The sequence below is a fragment of the Lontra canadensis genome, unplaced genomic scaffold (genome assembly GCF_010015895.1).
Source record: "Lontra canadensis isolate GAN:19392208 unplaced genomic scaffold, GSC_riverotter_1.0 scaffold229, whole genome shotgun sequence".
NCBI lineage: Eukaryota > Metazoa > Chordata > Mammalia > Carnivora > Mustelidae > Lontra > Lontra canadensis.
In genome coordinates this window covers 206,446-224,306 of record NW_022631223.1, presented here as the reverse complement: position 1 = coordinate 224,306, position 17,861 = coordinate 206,446, and the positions used below count along the sequence as shown (strand labels likewise).

The following is a 17,861-nucleotide window of genomic DNA, read 5'->3' as shown; positions in this document are numbered from 1 at the left end:
CTGGGAGGAGATGGGAATTTGTACGAGGCGGGGAAAGGCATTTCCTTTCATCCTCTGGCATCAGAAACTACCGATTTCCTTGAAGATGAATTTTGAGTTTTTAGCTAACCATTAAAGGAAAAGGTGGGAAGCTTTCCTAAGTGGGCTCCCTCAGCATGACCCCCATCAGCTTGAATCAGGAACTGGAGGCCTGAGGCTTGTGCAGCTCTCAGGCCTCATTCCTTTCACTGGGGGGCAGAGGGGTGAGGCTTTCCCTTAAGCCACTGGGCACCTGCCGCTGAGTGACTCCTAGAACGTCCATAGCTTCACTGCTGTGTACAATCTACGTGTACTTCACCCTGTTCCTGCTCACCCCCCGCTGAAAGATCGAGAATGTTGTCACCTTGATGATTTGAAAGATCCTTCGTGTACCCTTTATCTTTTTATGACTTGGACTTACTCTCCCTGGCTGGGAATGGCTGCTTTCGCTAATTGGTTGGTGGTTGAATAAGTGATGGGAACTCGCAAAACTAGCACCCTAACAGTCTCGTTAGCCTGCGAGGTCTGTGGTGGCTTGAGATTCTTCATGCCGACAGCTGTCCCCAGAGATGACATCTCTCGATCTAAGAACTGATACAGTATTCACTGCTGCAGTCACTGAATCTCTAACCTCTTAAAGGATGCTTCTGGAAAACAGTACGACTAGGTGGCTATCTGTGGGATTTGGTTTGTGTAACTTTTTCTGGTACAGATTTTAAATTACTACAAATTTCAGTCATGTTTTTAAAGAGCAAAAGAATGTTAAATATTTGAAGTCTTTGGGAAATCATGAAATTTGTATTATCTTTGTATTTTTTGATAAAAATTCAAAATAAATTTTAAAATAGCTTTTATAGGACCTTGCCGTTACTCTTTTTTTGAAATTTCTCTTAAACAATTCAGCCACAGAACTAAGAACCAAATGAATTTTTAGAATTCAGTTCTAAGTAGCTTGTATGGTTAAAATAGGTTTCTATTTTTCTTAAAAGGACAGCTCGATAGTTTTAGCACTTTGAAGCCGTACCTACCAAAGCCCACTTTGTTTTTGGATTGATTTAAAGGACTCAAACCTCCCCCAACTTCAGAATGTGTCAGAAGAGGTGGCTGGAGCCACAGTGGGACACCATATGACAGGGCCACTCCACCCTGGGGCTTTAGGTCAGCACAGACCGGAGTTCCAGCCCCAAGCCTGGCTGTGTGACAGTGGCGAGTCTGCGATCCCTGCCTCTCAGCTTCCTCATCTAGAAAATGGCGGTGAGGCTGTTCTCCCTTGAGCACCAAGCCCATGACATGCCTGCCGTGTGGCACAGCACCTTTTCCCTTTTTGCCTCCTGTTCAGAAGCAGTGGGCAGCTGCGGACTGTCTGCCCTGGAGCGGACAATCTGTGTACTCTTTGCCACAAGATCTGAAGCAGGTGATTTCCCAAAACCACCTCTTCTTTGTCAGACCTGAGGTTCGGTTCCATAATGCCTCTAAGGAGCAGACATCAGCCGGAGTGAGTAACAGGTTGCTTGCTTCTAGGGTCCGGAAGTGCAAGGCTCTGTGGTTTCCACGGCAACCCCGGTTTGTTGTTCCACACCAACCATCCAGCCAAGCTCTCACTGCAGATGAGTCACACCCCAAGTGTTTTGTTTGTTTCCCTTGGATAGAACTGGCTCCGATTTTTAACGGCTCCTGTCAAAGGTTAAGTAACATCTCTCCTCACTTGAACGTAGGAAGAAAAATTTCCATGTGTGGAATGATGAGTTCCCGATCTACCTGAGAACAAAACCTGGTCTTTAGTCTCATATGCAGACAAATCACTGTCATGCGGCTGTTCTTAGCTGACCATAAATCTGAAAGAAAAACGCAGAGCTGAGTCTTTTTAGGTAAATGTTTTATTTTTTTCCTCAAAATGTTACAAAAGTTATTTCTCCTGAATATCTACAATGCATAGAGCTTTTATAAACTTATCCACAGTGGATAAAATCTGGTTGACACTAATCCACTTTCACTAACATTTCTTTAACTCTCAGTGTGTTTCCTTTCCTGATTTCAGCTCTTGGTTTGAGTCTTCTGACACCCTGAAATGTTACTTCCAAAAGTGGGTCCTGCTACCACCGTAATTGGAGATGCCCTTACTTCCCAACTTGCTTTCCCTACCCCATGAAGAGGCAGCACTAGGCAGTGTTAGTACATCTGGCTGAGAGAAAAAGGCATGGCCCAGAGAGAAAGGCTCCACCAGCTGCAGGAGAGGCAAAAGCATGAGGGTCTGACAGATGAAGAACTCACCTGGAAGAAGGGACTGGTGCATTTCTAAATCACCCAGTGGTTTCTGTAAGAAAATGGGACTCCTATTTCCAAAGGCTGGCTGAGCAACATCGAGGTGGTGGGGGAGTCTCCTGGGAAGTGTCCCAGAGCTCAAAGTATAGGGTGCAGAGACGGACAGCTCTGAAAGCCCTACCCCACATCTATCCGACAAGGCCCGGGGCCAGACCAGACCCACAACACCCCCTCAGCTTAATCCCTCTGTGCCCCGGCCCTCGTCCATAGCACACGCTGCTTCTCTGCCTTCTCAGGAGATACCACAGCCACCAGGGCCGGCGCATCCCCCAAAGCAGGTGTGGGGTTCAACAGGTGGCCACTCCCATCACAGCCTCTCAAAAGGGAACAGGTGGGAGGCCGCAGCTGCCTTCTCCCTTTTGGTCTTCTTAGGGCAGGTTGGCTTCTGTTCTTCTTCAGCCTCTCGGTTCTGGGGCCAGGAGGCAGCCAGGATCCTCAATGCTTCTGCTTGAGAGCTGGTCCCCTCCTCTTCATCAGAAGACAGTCCACCTCCGGCAGGTCCTTGGAGAGCTCTCTCCTCTCTCTGGATGGGGAGGGACAACGGTGGGCCTCGAGTAAGCCATCAGATGGCAGGGAGCACCGCCAAAGGGCAGTCAAGCCCCCAGCAGCAGCCACCCCAACCCCCCACCCCAAGCCAGTGGCTTTGGGAGGGCGGGGAGGGCCACCACATGGGGCTGGGGGAGAGCCTTCCTCACACTGGGGACTCCACCAAGCAGGGACTGGAGAACTTGCTCTGGGCTCAGTGCTGGGAAACACAAAAATGTTTATGCGGGGACCGCGCTCAGGGAGCGTACAACCGAATGTAGATCACAGGACTGATGCTTTGCACTTCTTTACCTCACTTCTGCACAAAAGCGCACTAACGTCTTCAACTGCACAGGACCAGCTTTCTGTGCCAAATGCTCCGAGGAGGCACTCCCTGACTGGGACCCGCTGGGGAGCTGGGCATGGAGGGTTTGGATGCAGGTAGAGCACATGGGTGGACGAAATCAACATAGAGCCTGGTGAGAGGTCACCCAGGGGATTTGAGGGAAGAGCATGACAAAAATATTTTGCCAGTTTTAAAGGCAAACTGGCAGCATGTGGAGTTGCAGACAGGGAGAAAACGGGTGTGGTTATAGCTGTTCCAAGAGCACATTTCCAACCCAATACTGATCTCACCACATAACCATGTGGAGGGGCCTCTGCCCCTCTGGGAGACCCTCTGAGGGTGACACATCCACCTCACACAGGCTGGCCCAGCCCAGGGCAGGTACCATGAAACACGACTTAAGTGAGCAACCCCAGGCCTGGAGGATAGTCACAGGCACAGGAAGTGTGGCCAGGCTACGGAGGGCACGTCAAACACAGACACACATGGTGCCTGTCCCTTCCTGGATGGGCTCAGCAAGAGCTCAGACCCCAGCATGCACTTGCTTGTGGCAGATGGGAGCAGGAAAAGGGGGTTGTTGGGCTGAGGGCTGGAAGGACAGCTGAGGCAGACTCCAGGGACACTGTTCCCAACAAGGAAAGTTAAGGACACAGGTGCCTCAGAGACACAGAACTCTGGTGACAAAACACAAGGCATCTCTGGGCAGAATCCGGGCCCAGGGTTCTGAGTCCCCCTCTTCCACCTGAGCTTGTCTCTTTCCAAAAAAGCCACACTGACCTTGTCCCCATAGCGAAGCTTCAGCCTCTCCCTGATGAGCAGTCCCCTGACCAGCAGCTTCCAGTTCCCGAGGGCCCGTTTCTCTCTTTTCTGCAGGCAAAACAAAGAACACAAAATGTTAAGTACTGTCACTTCCAGGGAAAGCGTCTAGATGGAACCTATGAACATCTGAAGATCTAAAGATCCAAAATAAGATTCTTTGGTTAAAAGAGTTTCTCAACCATGCCACGTCTGTTTTAAAGGAGCATGATTTTATAAAGTGATGCATGTAAAAGGCACCAAAACAGAAGCCTCTTTTTAACTGTTAGCAACTTGAACATCTTTAAGGAGGAGGCTTGGACCACCGGCAATGCCTTTCAGCAAAGGCAGTGGTGGATGGCAGGTGCGGCAGCCACCAGAGCCGGGATCCAGGTACACAGTGGACAGGGATGCCGGATGGTGAGGCACGGACAGGACCCTGTTTATCCAGGGATGGCTCCCTAGGGTGCCCTCTGCAGTCTGAGAGCTGGAAAGAGCTTCGGGGTCTGCGGTCCCTCCTGTTACCCACAGTGCAAGTGAGGCACCTGCCCCCACGTGGGGGCTCGTGTTCCCTGCCCTTCTGCTTTCACCTCAGGCCCCCACCCAGCCCGCCCCGGCCACATGGCTCACCTCCTTCTCCCGCTTCTCAATGAGCGCCTGCTCCTTCTCCCAGGCAGCTAGAAGCACATCTTTGTATTCCTCGCAGACAATGTACCCATCGGTTCTGTAAGGATGCAACATGGATGGCCTTACTTGAGCCTGCCGCCTCCGGCCTCGCCTCCCTCTGGCCTCGCCTCCCCCTTGCAGAGGCCAACCAGCTGCTCCCCAAAAAATTTCCAGCATCAGGTATCTGCAGTCCCAGCCCTAGCTGCCGACAGCACCCGTGCAGGAGGCAGGCCTGTGGACTCCGGCCCTACGTCTTCCCCAGACCCACCCCCACCCACTGGGATGACAGAGGTCACCTAACCAAGAAGCGTGCTGACCTCGCCTGGTCCCTTGTCCCCAACCCCCAGGAGACGGTTTTCATCAAGCATCACGAGCATGTGGTGTCATTGGTTTTGCTGCCTCTGGATAGAGGCAGAGTCAGCCCGAGTCAAAGTGTAAAAGGAAAAGGTAAAGTGTTAAGGCTGACTTGGCAAATCCAGAGTAAAACCCGGAAAATGGCCTCAACCCCCACATCGACTTCCTGCCCCCCCTCTACGACAGCCCAGCCCTCCTGCTGGTGCTGCAGAAGGACCCTCACGCACATGGGATGGGAGTAGCCTTTATGGAAATCGAAGCCGGTGATGGCCTGGACACAGTCAATGTCCAGCTTGCGGGCCACGCGGTGCAGGTTGGGCAGGTTGAGCTGGACGCAGCCAATGGGCATCATGCTGGGCAGGAAGAGGTACACGTTCCCAAACTCATTCCGGGGGACCTGCAGAGGGTAGCACAGACGGTCTAGCCAGCAGCAGTGTGCAGCAGCCCGGTACTGACCCGTCACAACACTGCCCTCACCTTGCCGTCCACAGCCACAGGCGGCTGGTACTCCTCCGTCTGCCACTCACCAAACAGGCCCAGGTCGTTGTGGTCCTGCAGCTGGGGCTCGGCAAGGCGGGCCTTCCGGGCCCGGTTGGAGTAGCCTTTCACCATCTGCACCAGAGGGAACAGCCAGTTTAGAGGAGGACCACCGCTTCCAGAGCACTTACTATATACCGGGTACTGTGCTGAGGGCTTTCCTGAACCCATGGCCTCATTTAACCTCCACCATGAGCCCGAGATGCACGCACTTCCCACCTGCTTACAGTGCCTAGTACCACCGTAGCCCCAAGGACAGCTGCTGCTAGCCAGCACCTGCAGATGGTCCCTGCTCTATGCACTGTGCCCCGCAGGGCGGTCCCAGCACTGTCTCCACTGCGCAGACAGACGGGTGACCCGCGAGCTGCAAGCCACTGCCTACAGCCACAGGCGGGAGGGCCAGAACCAGGCTTTCACCAGCCACACCACGCGCTCTACCTTCATCGCAGACAGGGTGACTGGGACCTGGAGATGAAGTCACTGAAGTCCCATCGCTCAGTGAGTGACAGGGCTGGGATTTAAACCCGGGAACTAGCTGTGTCATGCATTCTGGAAGGCACTGACGGCATGGGACCCGCCGCACACTACCTGACCATGTCTAGTACCCAGAAGTTTCACTGGGGAGCATGAGCAAGAAAGCTGCGTACGTGTCACAAGGAGGAGAAGGACGGGCACACTGGGCGCCTCTAGCTCAGGGCTCAGCACATTTTTTTGGAAAGGGTCATATGCTGCCTGTTTTACAACCCTTAAAAAATGTCACATGTCTTGCATGCTCGAAAGATCCAGCTTACAAATTCCCCTATTAGACTAAGACATATTTGAATGCTTTCTCTTCCTTTGGTCTTTCTCAGGTTAGAAAAGTCAGCCCTGGATTCCTCTCCCGGGTGCGCACTCAGCAGCCCGGAGTGCCCAGGCCTCTGCCCCCCCCCCCGTGCGCCGCCGCCCCCTCCCCCCCTTCCCACCCCCATGGTTACCTTGTAGGGCACCTCTCCCAGCCTCACCACTCTGGCCTGTTTCAGCCACGTGTCTCGGGAGTGCAGGGTATGCACGCAATCCCTGCGGGAGCCAACAGAGGGAGACACAGGACAAACTCAGTCCATACCCAGCTTGGAGCACGCGCCGCACGGATGCCTGCCTCACATGGCTCCCCAGAAGGAAGGGCTCAGGCCTCCATTCTCTCCTCAGGCTGGGTTCCTGGGGCGGCCAGGAGACCTGTGTTATACAAACAGCTAATCTGGACTTCCTATCTTCTCAGAAATGTGCCCGTTTAAAAATCTGACCTAAACAGAGTTGTCTTGTCTATCTTGGGCTGCAAGCCAGGACTCCCCTCCCCCTCCTCCCACAGTGGGAGGCAAAGCAGTACCGGCACCCTCCACACCACCATGCCAGCGCCTGGCTGCCCAAGGCCCGGTCTGCTGCTAAACACAGAGATGGGGGAAGGACCGAGTGTCCAGAGAAAGGGCAGGGAACCCCCAAGAAGACCACACCAGAACTGCGAGCTAGTGAGTTACCATGGAATGATGACTCACGCGCGTGAACAGTCTTAATTCCTGGCAGCCAGTGACTGCAGAGCAGGCCTCTGGCTTCACTCTCCTTCCAGGGTAAGCGCTGTAGCCCAGCCTTGCAAGGCTACCTCCCCACGAGTTCCAACTGCCTTCCTTGCTGAGCTTTCTGTGACAGGACATGCTCATCTCCTCCTTAGTCGGCAGCCCTGCACTCTGGCCAGAGAGTGGGCTCCGCAGAGTGAGGGCATGAAATTCCCTTCCAGTTTGGAAACCAGACCCTCTGCTCCTGCCTCCTCTGTGCCACGGCCTACTGGGGAGACCCTGCATGAGCCACTGTCCCTTCTGGAGCCTTGGGGGCATCCTCTATCTGTCATGATTGAGATCTGTCCTCTCTGCTCTGCCAGGCTGAGGGAGGACCGGACGCTTTCCCGGTGCTAGAGCATCCCGATTGGGGCTGAGACCTCCATTTGTACTTCCCCGCACCCCTTGGCAGGCTACACAGCTCTGATCGCCCCAAGGAGCCATTATGTCACAGTCATGACCTTCACATGGGCGGGGGGGAGAGGCTGGACACTGTCAGGACATTCCAAGGAGCACAGTGGGGAAGTGGACAGAGCCCTTTCAGGCTAAATCTCAACTTCTAACCACTTTACACCCTCAGAATGGCTGTTATCAAAAAACTCGAAAAGTGTTGGCGAGGCTGTGGGATAACTGGCATCCTTACGTGTTGCTGGTAGGGCTGTAAAACCATGCAGCCATTGTGGGAAGCAGGAGCCTAGTTCTTCAAAAGTTAAACACAAAATTACCATATGATCCAGCAATTCTACTTCTGGGTGTGTACCCAAAAGAAATGTAAGCAGAATCTCAAAGAGATTATCTGTACACCCATGTTCACAGAAGCACTATTCACAACAGCCAAAAGGGGAAGCAATGCAAGCGTCTGTCCCTAGAGGCCAGTCACAAAAGGACAAATACTGCAAGGTCACATTTACGTAAGGTCCCCACAAGAGTCCAATAAAAACCAGTGCGGTGGCTGCCAGAGGTGGGGGGGACAGGGGTTAGGGTGAGTGTTTCATGGGGATAGAGTCTCAGGTCTGGAGGTAAAGTCCTGGAGGGTTGCCTGAGTGGCTCAGTGGGTTAAAGCCTCTGCCTTCGGCTCAGGTCATGATCCCAGGCTCCTGGGATCGAGCCCCGCATCAGGCTGTCTGCTCGGCGGGGAGCCCACTTCCTCTCTCTCTCTGCCTGCCTCTCTGCCTACTTGTGATCTGTCTGTTAAATAAATAAAAAATCTTTAAACCAAAAAAAAAAAAGTCCTGGAGATAGATGGTGGGGATGGGCGTATGAGCCAATGTACTTAACACTACCAAACCATACATTTACAAATGGTTACATGGTAAACTTGGTTTTGTCTATTCTACTATCCAAAAAAAAGTCCGCCTCTAATGCTCTCTCTGATGACTGACATGGGGACCAGATTCCTTCTCACTGGACCTGCTTTCCCCCCACCACCTGAGGAAGCCTGTGCCTTCCAAGCTCTGACTGCTGGGGGCTGAGGCCCCAACCAGGTAGGACACCTCCAGAGATGCAGCAGAAAGCTTGGCCACATACCCTGAACACAGGGCATTGGCGGAGTCCTTGCAGGGCTGCACGCAGGAAGGAGGTCCCACTCAGAGCCCTTGTACCACCTACTTGTGTGATTTCCCTGCTCCATTGTTTTCTCTTTATTCTCCTGTTTATTAAGAACATCCTCTACTCTGCCAGCATTCCCTTGATCCCAAAACCAGACAAAGACCCCATCAAAGAAGGAGAATTACAGACCAATATCCTTGATGAACACGGATGCAAAGATTCTCACCAAAATGTACTCTTGGTACATTGTACATTGTACACTGAATGTACAAGAGTACACTCAAAGGATTATTCACCACGACCAAGTGGGATTTATTCCAGGGCTGCAAGATTCGTTCGAAATCTGCACATCAGTCAATGTGCTACAATACATTAATAAAAGAAAAAGAACCGTATGATACTCCTGAGAAATGCTGAAAAAGCATCTGACAAAGTACAGCATCCTTTCTTGATCAAAACTCTTCAAAGTACAGGGATAGATGGTACATACCTCAATATCATCAAAGCCATCTATGAAAAACCCACCGCGAATATCATTCTCAATGGGGAAAAACTGACAGCTTTTCCCCTAAGGTCAGGAATATGGCAGGGATGTCCACTATCACCACTGCTATTCAACATAGTACTAGAAGTCCTAGCCTCAGCAATCAGACAACAAAAAGAAAAATCATCCGAATAGGCAAAGAAGAAGTCAAACTCTCACTCTTGGCAGAGGATATGATACTTTCTGTGGAAAATCCAAAGACCACTCCAAAACTGCTAGAACTCCTACAGGAATTCAGTAAAATGTCAGGATATAAAACCAATGCACAGAAATCAGTGACATTTCTATACGCCAACAACAAGACGAAAGAGAAATTAAGGAGTCAATCCCACTTACAATTACACCCAAAACCATAAGATACCTAGGAATAAACCTAACCAAAGAGGCAAAGAATCTGTACTCAGAAAACTAAATAAAGTACTCATGAAAGAAATTGAGGAAGACACACGAAATGGAAAAATGTTCCATGCCCATGGATTGGAAGAACAAATATGGTGAAAATGTCTATGCTACCTAAGGCAATCTACACATTTAACGCAATCCCTATCAAAATACCATCAACGTTTTTCAAAGAAATGGAAAAAATAATCCTAAAATTTATATGGAACCAGAAAAGACCCCAAATAGCTGGAGGAATGTTGAAAAATAAAACCAAAGTTGGCGGGATCACAATTCCAGACTTCAAGCTCTATTACAAAGCTGTCATCATCACGACAGTATGGTACTGGCACAAAAACAGACACATAGATGAATGGAACAGAATAGAGCGCCCAGAAATGGACCCTCAACTCTGTGGTCAACTAATCTTTGACAAAGTAGGGAAGAATGTCCAACGGAAGAATTGGACAGCCACATACTGAAGAATGAAACCAGATCATTTCTTTATACCACACACAAAAACAGACTCAAAATGGATGAAGGACCTCAATGTGAGACAGGAATCCATCAAAACCCTTGAGGAGAACACAGGCAGCAACCTCTTTGACCTCAGCCACAGCAACTTCTTCCTAGAAACATCACCAAAGGGAAGGGAAGCAAGGACAAAAATGAACTATTGGGACTTCATCAAGATCAAAAGCTCTTGCACAGCAAAGGAAACAGTCAACAAAACCAAAAGACAACTAACAGAATGGGAGAAGATACTCACAAATGACAGATCAGATAAAGGACTAGTATCCAAAAGCGACAAAGAACTTATCAAACTCAAAACCCAAAGAACAAATAATCCAATCAAGAAATGGGCAGAGGACATGAACAGACATTTCTGCAAAGAAAACATCCAAATGGCCAACAGACATATGAAAAAGTGCTCAACATCACTCAGCATCAGGGAAATACAAATCAAAACCACAATAAGATACCACCTCACATCAGTCAGAATGGCTAAAATTAACCAGTCAGGAAATGACAGGTGTTGGTGAGGAAGCAGAAAAAGAGGAACCTTCCTACACCGTTGGTGGGAATGCAAGCTGGTCCAGCCACTCTGGAAAACAGCATGGGGGTTCCTCAAAAAGTTGAAAACAGAGCCACCCTATGACCAAGCAATCGCATTACTAGGTATTTACCCTAAAGATACAAATGTAGTGATCTGAAGGTGCACGTGCACCCCAATGTTTATAGCAGCAATGTCCACAATAGACAAACTATGGAAAGAGCCTAGATGTCCATCGACAGATGAATGGATAAAGAAGGGGTGGTATATATATATATACAATGGAATACTATGCAGCCATCAAAGGAAATGAAATCTTGACATATGAAATAAGTCAATCAGAGAAAGACAATTATCATATGATCTCCCTGATATGAGGAATTTGGGAGGCAGGGTGGGGAGTTGTGGGGGGCAGGGAGGGGAAAAAGTGAAACAAGATGGGATCAGGAGGGAGATAAACCATGAGAGACTCAATCTCAGGAAACGAACTGAGGGTTGCTTGGGGGTTGGGGGTTAGGGATAGGGTGGCTGGGTGATGGACATTGGGGAGGGTATGTGCTATGATGAGTGCTGTGAATTGTGTAAGACTAATGATTCACAGACCTGTACTCCTGAAGCAAATAATACATTATATGTTCATTTTTTTAAAAAATCCTCTATTTTTTTGGTCTTTCATTCCAGTTTTAAAAAGCCACTTCTTGGGACACCTGGGTGGCTCAGTTGATTAGGCGTCTGCCTTCAGCTCAGGTCATGATCCCAGGGTCTTGGGATCGAGTCCCCCAGGGGGCTCCTTGCTCAGCAGGGAGCCTGCTTCTCCCTCTCCCTGCCGCTCCCCCTACTTATACATACTCTGTCTCTCTGACAAATAAATACATAAAGTCCTTTAAAAATAAAAAATACAAAGCCACATTTTAGTTATCATTTTTGTTTTTTTAGATACACACTTTATTTAAATTCAATTAATTTATAATGTATTATTGGTTTCAGAGGTGGCGGTCAGTGATTCCTCAACCTTACATAATACCCAGTAATCATTACATCACGTGCCCTACTCTATCGTTTCTCAGCCTTTTGGCTAAGATCAAGTGTAACATCACATGCCCTCCTCAATGTCCATCACCCAGTTACCCCACTCCTCACCCCTCCAGCAACCCTCAGTTTGTTGCCTATGATTAAGTCTCTTATGGTCTGTCTCCCTGATTTTGTCGTTTTATTTTTTCCTTTCTCCTATGATCCTGTTCTGCTTCTTAAATTCCACATATCCCTGAGATCATATAACTTTCTCTAATTGACTTATCTCTCTTACTGTATTCTTTTAGCTCTAGCCATGTCATTGCAAATGAAAGATTTCATTTTTTGATGGCTGAGTAGTATTCCATTGTAATTTCTTTCTATTGCTATTTTCTTAAAAGGTCTGCTTCTATTTTTCTTTCTCACCTTAAATTGACATTAAAATTTTTTGTTTTAGGGGCACCTGGGTGATGCCATTGGTTAAGCGTCCGACTCTTGATTTCGGCTTAGGCCATGATCTCAGGGCTGTGAGATGGAGCCCTGCTTCGGGCTCTGTGCTCAGCAAGGAGTCTGCTTCAAACTCTTTCCCTCTGCCCCTACCCTGCGTGCATGTTCTCTCTCAATAAATAAATAATCTTAAAAAAGTATCTTTTGTTTTAATTTTGTATGTATTTTGCGTTCTTCTTCTTATTCCCTTCCCCTCTTCTTCTGCCATTTTTTTTAGTGTGGACAAAATATATACAAAATATACCATTTTAACCATTTCTAAGTGTGCAGTTCTGTGGTGTTAAGTACGTTTACGCTGTTGAGTAACTGTCCCCACCACACACCTCCAGAACTTTTCCATCTTCCCAAACAGAAGCTCTGTCCCCATTAAAATATCTACTCCCTTTAATTTTCATGATCAAATCTTTTATTTTCTTCTTTTGTATGTTTGTAACCTACATTTTAGGGATGTATTTCCTATTGTCCCATATAAACCTTGTCATACTTTTCAATTGTTCCTCCATAACTCTTTTGCACCTGCTGGTCTTTTAACCCTTGTTTTCATCTTCAAGCCTAAATCCCTTCTACATGTGCCCCCATGGGACGGCGCACACATACACACACCATAAAGCTCATCCCGTTTGACATAAGGGCTGACATAAGCAGCACTCCCCGCCCCCATCCAGGAGCCTGAAAGTCCCAGGCCATCGGGAAGCCCACAGGGCCACCAAGCTGCCTCACGTACCTGGAGTAGACAGCTTCTCCACGACAATAGCCAAGAATCGCAGCTGTCTCAGGGTAGATGGCCTCGTATTTCAATAGATGCCTCTTCAGCGCATACAGAGGGTGGTTCTTGTATGTGCCAATGACAGTAGGCAAAGGCTGGCCCAGGTGCTTTGCCTGGAACTGCAAAGGCCAGAGAGATAATGCTGAACATGTCTGGAAGAGGAGAGGTCTGAGGCAAGCGAGCCGTAGACCACCTTGTTCAGGAAAACAGTGAAGCAGAGGTTTCGTGAGCACCAATAACCATAACATTGCGCCTGCAGTCTTGTTCTAGGCAGGTTTTAGATAAAGCATGGAATCCCGGGGCTTGTGGCAACTGTGAAAAGTCATCTAACCTATTCATTCTCAGTGCTTGGACACCCTGGCCAACCCAAGCAGGTTAGTGCCTGCTCTTGTCCTCAGGGAAGACACATGGTTTTCTTCAGGAAGGCCTTACCTGCTCTGTGATGGGGGTTCACTTGGGTCTACTTGACCCTACTCTCCCAGGAAACTCCAATGGGCCATTGGCACCGTGTCTCTCTTTGCCCTCCTTGTGACAAACACTCATTCTTTTAGTACTTCTTTCAGGATTCTGATTTCTCAGTGGACAATTCCACATGGGGCTCAAATAGGGCAGGGAGACACACGGCCACCACATTCATGAGTTTTGTCTTCTTTCACTCAGAGCAATTTATGAGACTGCGTAAATTGTTTTAGAGCTCCAAATTTACAACTAGAAGGTAACTAAAAATGTGCTGCATAATGGCCAGATAGACGTGGGTTCAAATACCAAAGCAGTTAATCTCTCAGAGCCTCCATTTTTAACTGGTAAAATCAAGGCAAAAGCCATCCCAGGTCTATAGTATTGTGAAAATTCCAGATCACACACAAAGATACCCCCACCACATGGGACTGGGCATATACAAGGGGCACCAAGATGGGCCTTCAAGCCCATAGCAGCCGAGGCCTTACCTCTGAGTCTTCCTTCTTCTCCCTCTCCACCAACGGACTCTGGTATGGTCTCAAGGTTTCAGCCCACCACTTGGCATCGACCCGGCACTTGCGGGTCACAGTCATCCAGTCTGGATCGTACCTCTGGGTAACATCCCGGACCCAGCCATCACCGTCGATGCCCACCACATAGGTCATGGGCTTGGTGGCATACTTGTAACAGGACAGAGCCTGGCCCACCACACCATGCACACAGTCCACACACACCCATTTTTCCTCTTGCTCACAGAACACCTCTAGCCACTGGTCTACACCAGCTGCTTTCCCTCTTTCTGCCCCCTCACCATCACTGGAGATTTTCTTGCCTCGTTTACTCTTACTGCTTGAAGAGCTCGTGGATGCTGCTGGGAAGCCAGGGTGCTTAGGGTGCCTTCCACGTTGGGTCCTGGAGTCACTCCTGGACCCTGCCTTTGATCTCTGCCTGAGAAGGCCAGGCTCAGAATCCTCATCAGATGAATGATGGGCTTCCCCGCTGGAGAGCTCAAAGTCAGAACCGCTACTACCCTTGTCACTCCCACTCTCTTCTTTATAAGACACCCTGGAGGCCACCTGCCGCTCTCGGCCATGCCGACGTCTCTGCGTATCCTCCTGCTGCCCTCCTGCCTTGTGCTCTTCTTCCCTGCTGGAGGGCTCTCTCTGTTTCTTCCTGACTGTAGCTGCTTTGCTCCTCTTCCCTTTGGCACTTGGACGGCCAGGGCCCTTAGATGATGTGACCTCTTCTCTGGTTCCTTGGCTGGTCGTGGGTTTGGTTTGGCTTTCTAGAACTGGGCTGCAAGTTTCCAAGGAGCCTCCAGCACCTTCCGCAGATGTCACCTTTGGAGCTTTCTTTCCCTTAAACAGAAGAGGAAACTACGTTTTTCCTTTCTGTGCTCATATGATAGAGATCCTATACTCTGCCAGGGCTAAATCACTGGCTACAGAACCAGCATACCCAGGATATCCCCAGCTCAGACAGGGTAGGGCAGGGCCAACAATCCTTTAGAAATGTAAGAATGTATTCACTAAAATCTGTGGTATCTTAGCTAAGCCACAAAGTAACTCTGCACTCTAGAACCTGGTGGGAGGGGCAGGGGTGTGAACACAGGAAACACAGGAACCTGGTTTCCAACTCCAGTTCTGCTTCTCATTCATTATGTGTTCCAGTCAACTATATATACATTTATTTACATTTTCTCAAATATTTATTTATTACATATGGGTAAAACTCTGAGTCAGTTTCCTTGGTAACAGTACCCACCTTGCACATAACATGCCTTGCAAATAAATACTGATGGACTTAATAAACTTGCTGCATTAAGATGATGTAATTAAATCCACCTCTGGACCACTAAGTCTCGACATAACCAACAATGCAGCTCGTCTAGTGCCAAGCCTCTTCCTCAGGTGACAGTAGAAGGCAGAGTCCTTCATCCCTTACTGGTCAGCACAGCCAAGGAGGAGGAGGATGGGGCCATTCTGCTGCGTCACAAGGCAGAAACTAACCCACCAGGCAGCCAGGACCTCTCTTGGGCCCCTCTGTGCCCTCTGTGCCACTGGTGACCAGTCTTCCAAACCTGGGGGTGAGCAAGGTAGGCTCCAAGGGGCCCACGCTCTGTAAATGCCCGTAAAAGTAGTCCAATGACCAATTTTTTTGTTATATGATAATTTCTCCCTCCCCGCTGAGCCAACTGCCCTTTGGGAGAACCCCACCTTTGCTGGGGGTAACTTCAGAGGAATCGGCTGCAGAGACAGAACCAGTCGGGTCGAGAGCTGTAGGGCCCGGAGGATCAGTAAAAATATCTGTGGGGAAAAAGAATGATACATTTATCCTAAGAAAAGAATGGAGGTTTTAACTAAATTCACGGTATTTGTTGTGGTAGTTTTTTTTTAGAATACAGAAAAGTTAGAAACAACTAAACAATAGGTGCCTAAAACCCTGAACACTACTAAAAATTATGCCAAACAGGTATCTCTTTACAGAAAAATGGAAAGATGTTCACTACATCTCAGAGAAGTTTGGTTTTTAATGTGTTATGTTAAATTTCATTAAGAAAAAAAAAAAAAAAAAACTGGGGCGCCTGGGTGGTTCAGTGGGTTAAAGCCTCTGCCTTCGGCTCAGGTCGTGATCCCAGGGTCCTGGAATTGAGTCCCACATCAGGCTCTCTGCTCAGCAGGGAGCCTGCTTCCCCCCCTCTCTCTCTGCCTGCTTCTCTGCCTACTTGTGATCTCTATCTGCCAAATAAATAAATAAAATCTTAAAAAAAAAAAGTAATTGTTTAAAAAAAAAACTGACAAAAAGAATAACTCTTGGAACAAAAAAGCAACCACATTCTGGAAGGTAGGAAGTGCAGAAAAATGAATATGAGGTAACAGAAGGGAAGATAGGTCGCATGGGGAGGGGCCGGCTCTCGGCAAGCCGCAGAGCACCAGCGCACACAGTCGGAACTTTTAGAAGTTTGCCCCACTGAGGGACGATGCTCCAGAGGCTAAGTGTGGGGGGTGGAGCCCTAGCGGTGACAGTGTGGTCTCAGGTCCTGTGGGGTCACAGAACCCAGGGTGCCTGAGTGTGGCACAGCCCCCAAGCATCAGAGTAGGAAAGTAGGCTACAGAGACAGAGCCGAGGAGTGGGCGGTCAGCTCAGGGTTGCCATAAACCGTAATCTTGGGCACAGTTGGGCAACTGCTCTTCATGCAGGAACCCCACAAGTGGCAGATCCGGGGAGCAACCCACCCTTCCTCCACCAGGAGGAGAGGCACGGGAGCGTGCTGCAGGAATCTGCGGTGTTCAGAGACTCTAAGCAGGGCCACGCACCAGAGATAGAAACGCTCAGTCACAGGCTGGGTGAGCCTGGAGTGCTGTCAGAGATCAGGGAAACAGGAGGGACTGACTGCTTTTCTCTGAGGGCGCCATGAGGAGTGGGGCCCCGAGCTCTCAGAGCCTGGCCCCTGGCAAAGGTGGTACAATTCCACCTCTGGCAGGACATTTTGGAGAATCACTGCAACAGGCCCCTCCTCCAGAAGATCATTAACAACACCCAGCCAAAAACCAAGTTCAGCGATCAATGACAACTGTGGAACTCCAGAGTGAGGGCAATGCAGCACATACAATTCCTGGCTTTTTTGTACCAGGATTCTTTAGTCACTCCAAGTTAAATGTTCTAAATTTTATTTTTCTCTAACTCTACTGTTTTTTAATTTTTCCTTTACTATTTTAACTACTTTATCTTATCAATACCCTTTTAAAAACCTTTTTTAATTTTCACTGTTTTATTCATATTCTATCCCTTCACTGTATTTAACCTTATTTTTTGGATACATGTTAAGTTTTCCTTTCTTTAAAATTCTAGGATACAGTTTCTTCTAACAGATCGAAATATACCTTAAATCTAGCATATGGCTTTCTTCTACTCTCTAGCCTGATGACATTCTTTTTTTTTTTTTTCCAAGTGACTTCTCATCAATTCCTTTTTTAGAATCATTTTTAATTTTCATCTTTACAATTAGAATCCATCCCTTCATTGTGTTTACCCTTATAATTTTATATATATATTCTTTCTCTAAAATTTTGGCAGTTTCTTCTAACAGACCAAAATATACCAAAAATCAAGTAAGTGACTTTATTCTATTCACCAGTGTAATCTTGTGTGTGTTTGTGTGTGTATAAATACATGTATATTTTCTTCTCCTTTCTTCTCCCCCTGGCTTCAGGTCTCTTCTGATTTGGTTAGTGTACATTTTTCTGGGGTCATTGTTACCACCCTGTTAGTATTGTGCTCTCTCATTCAACTATTCTTATCTGGATAGAATGTCAAGGCGGAAAAACTAACCTCAAAAAAAAAAAAAAAAAAAAAAAAGAACAAGAGGCAGTACTGATGGCTAGGGACCTAATGAATATGGACATTAATAAGATGTCAGAACCAGAGTTCAGAATGATGATTAT

General features: G+C 48.3%; 1 protein-coding gene across 2 annotated transcripts in view; it reads right to left on the bottom strand.

Annotated features, from left to right (window-relative positions):
• Positions 1 to 1,877: 1,877 nt before the first annotated feature.
• Positions 1,878 to 17,861, bottom strand: part of XPC (XPC complex subunit, DNA damage recognition and repair factor) — a 52,971-nt gene continuing 36,987 nt past the window's right edge. For both annotated transcript variants that reach the window (XM_032849444.1, XM_032849445.1), the window contains 9 exons: positions 15,633 to 15,722; positions 13,905 to 14,774; positions 12,916 to 13,076; positions 6,538 to 6,619; positions 5,504 to 5,638; positions 5,254 to 5,423; positions 4,637 to 4,730; positions 3,989 to 4,078; positions 1,878 to 2,863 (listed from right to left, as the gene is read on the bottom strand). In XM_032849444.1, coding sequence (XP_032705335.1) covers positions 2,648 to 2,863; positions 3,989 to 4,078; positions 4,637 to 4,730; positions 5,254 to 5,423; positions 5,504 to 5,638; positions 6,538 to 6,619; positions 12,916 to 13,076; positions 13,905 to 14,774; positions 15,633 to 15,722 — 1,908 coding nt within the window. In that variant the 3' untranslated portion in view covers positions 1,878 to 2,647. The remainder of the gene's footprint in view (positions 2,864 to 3,988; positions 4,079 to 4,636; positions 4,731 to 5,253; positions 5,424 to 5,503; positions 5,639 to 6,537; positions 6,620 to 12,915; positions 13,077 to 13,904; positions 14,775 to 15,632; positions 15,723 to 17,861) is intronic.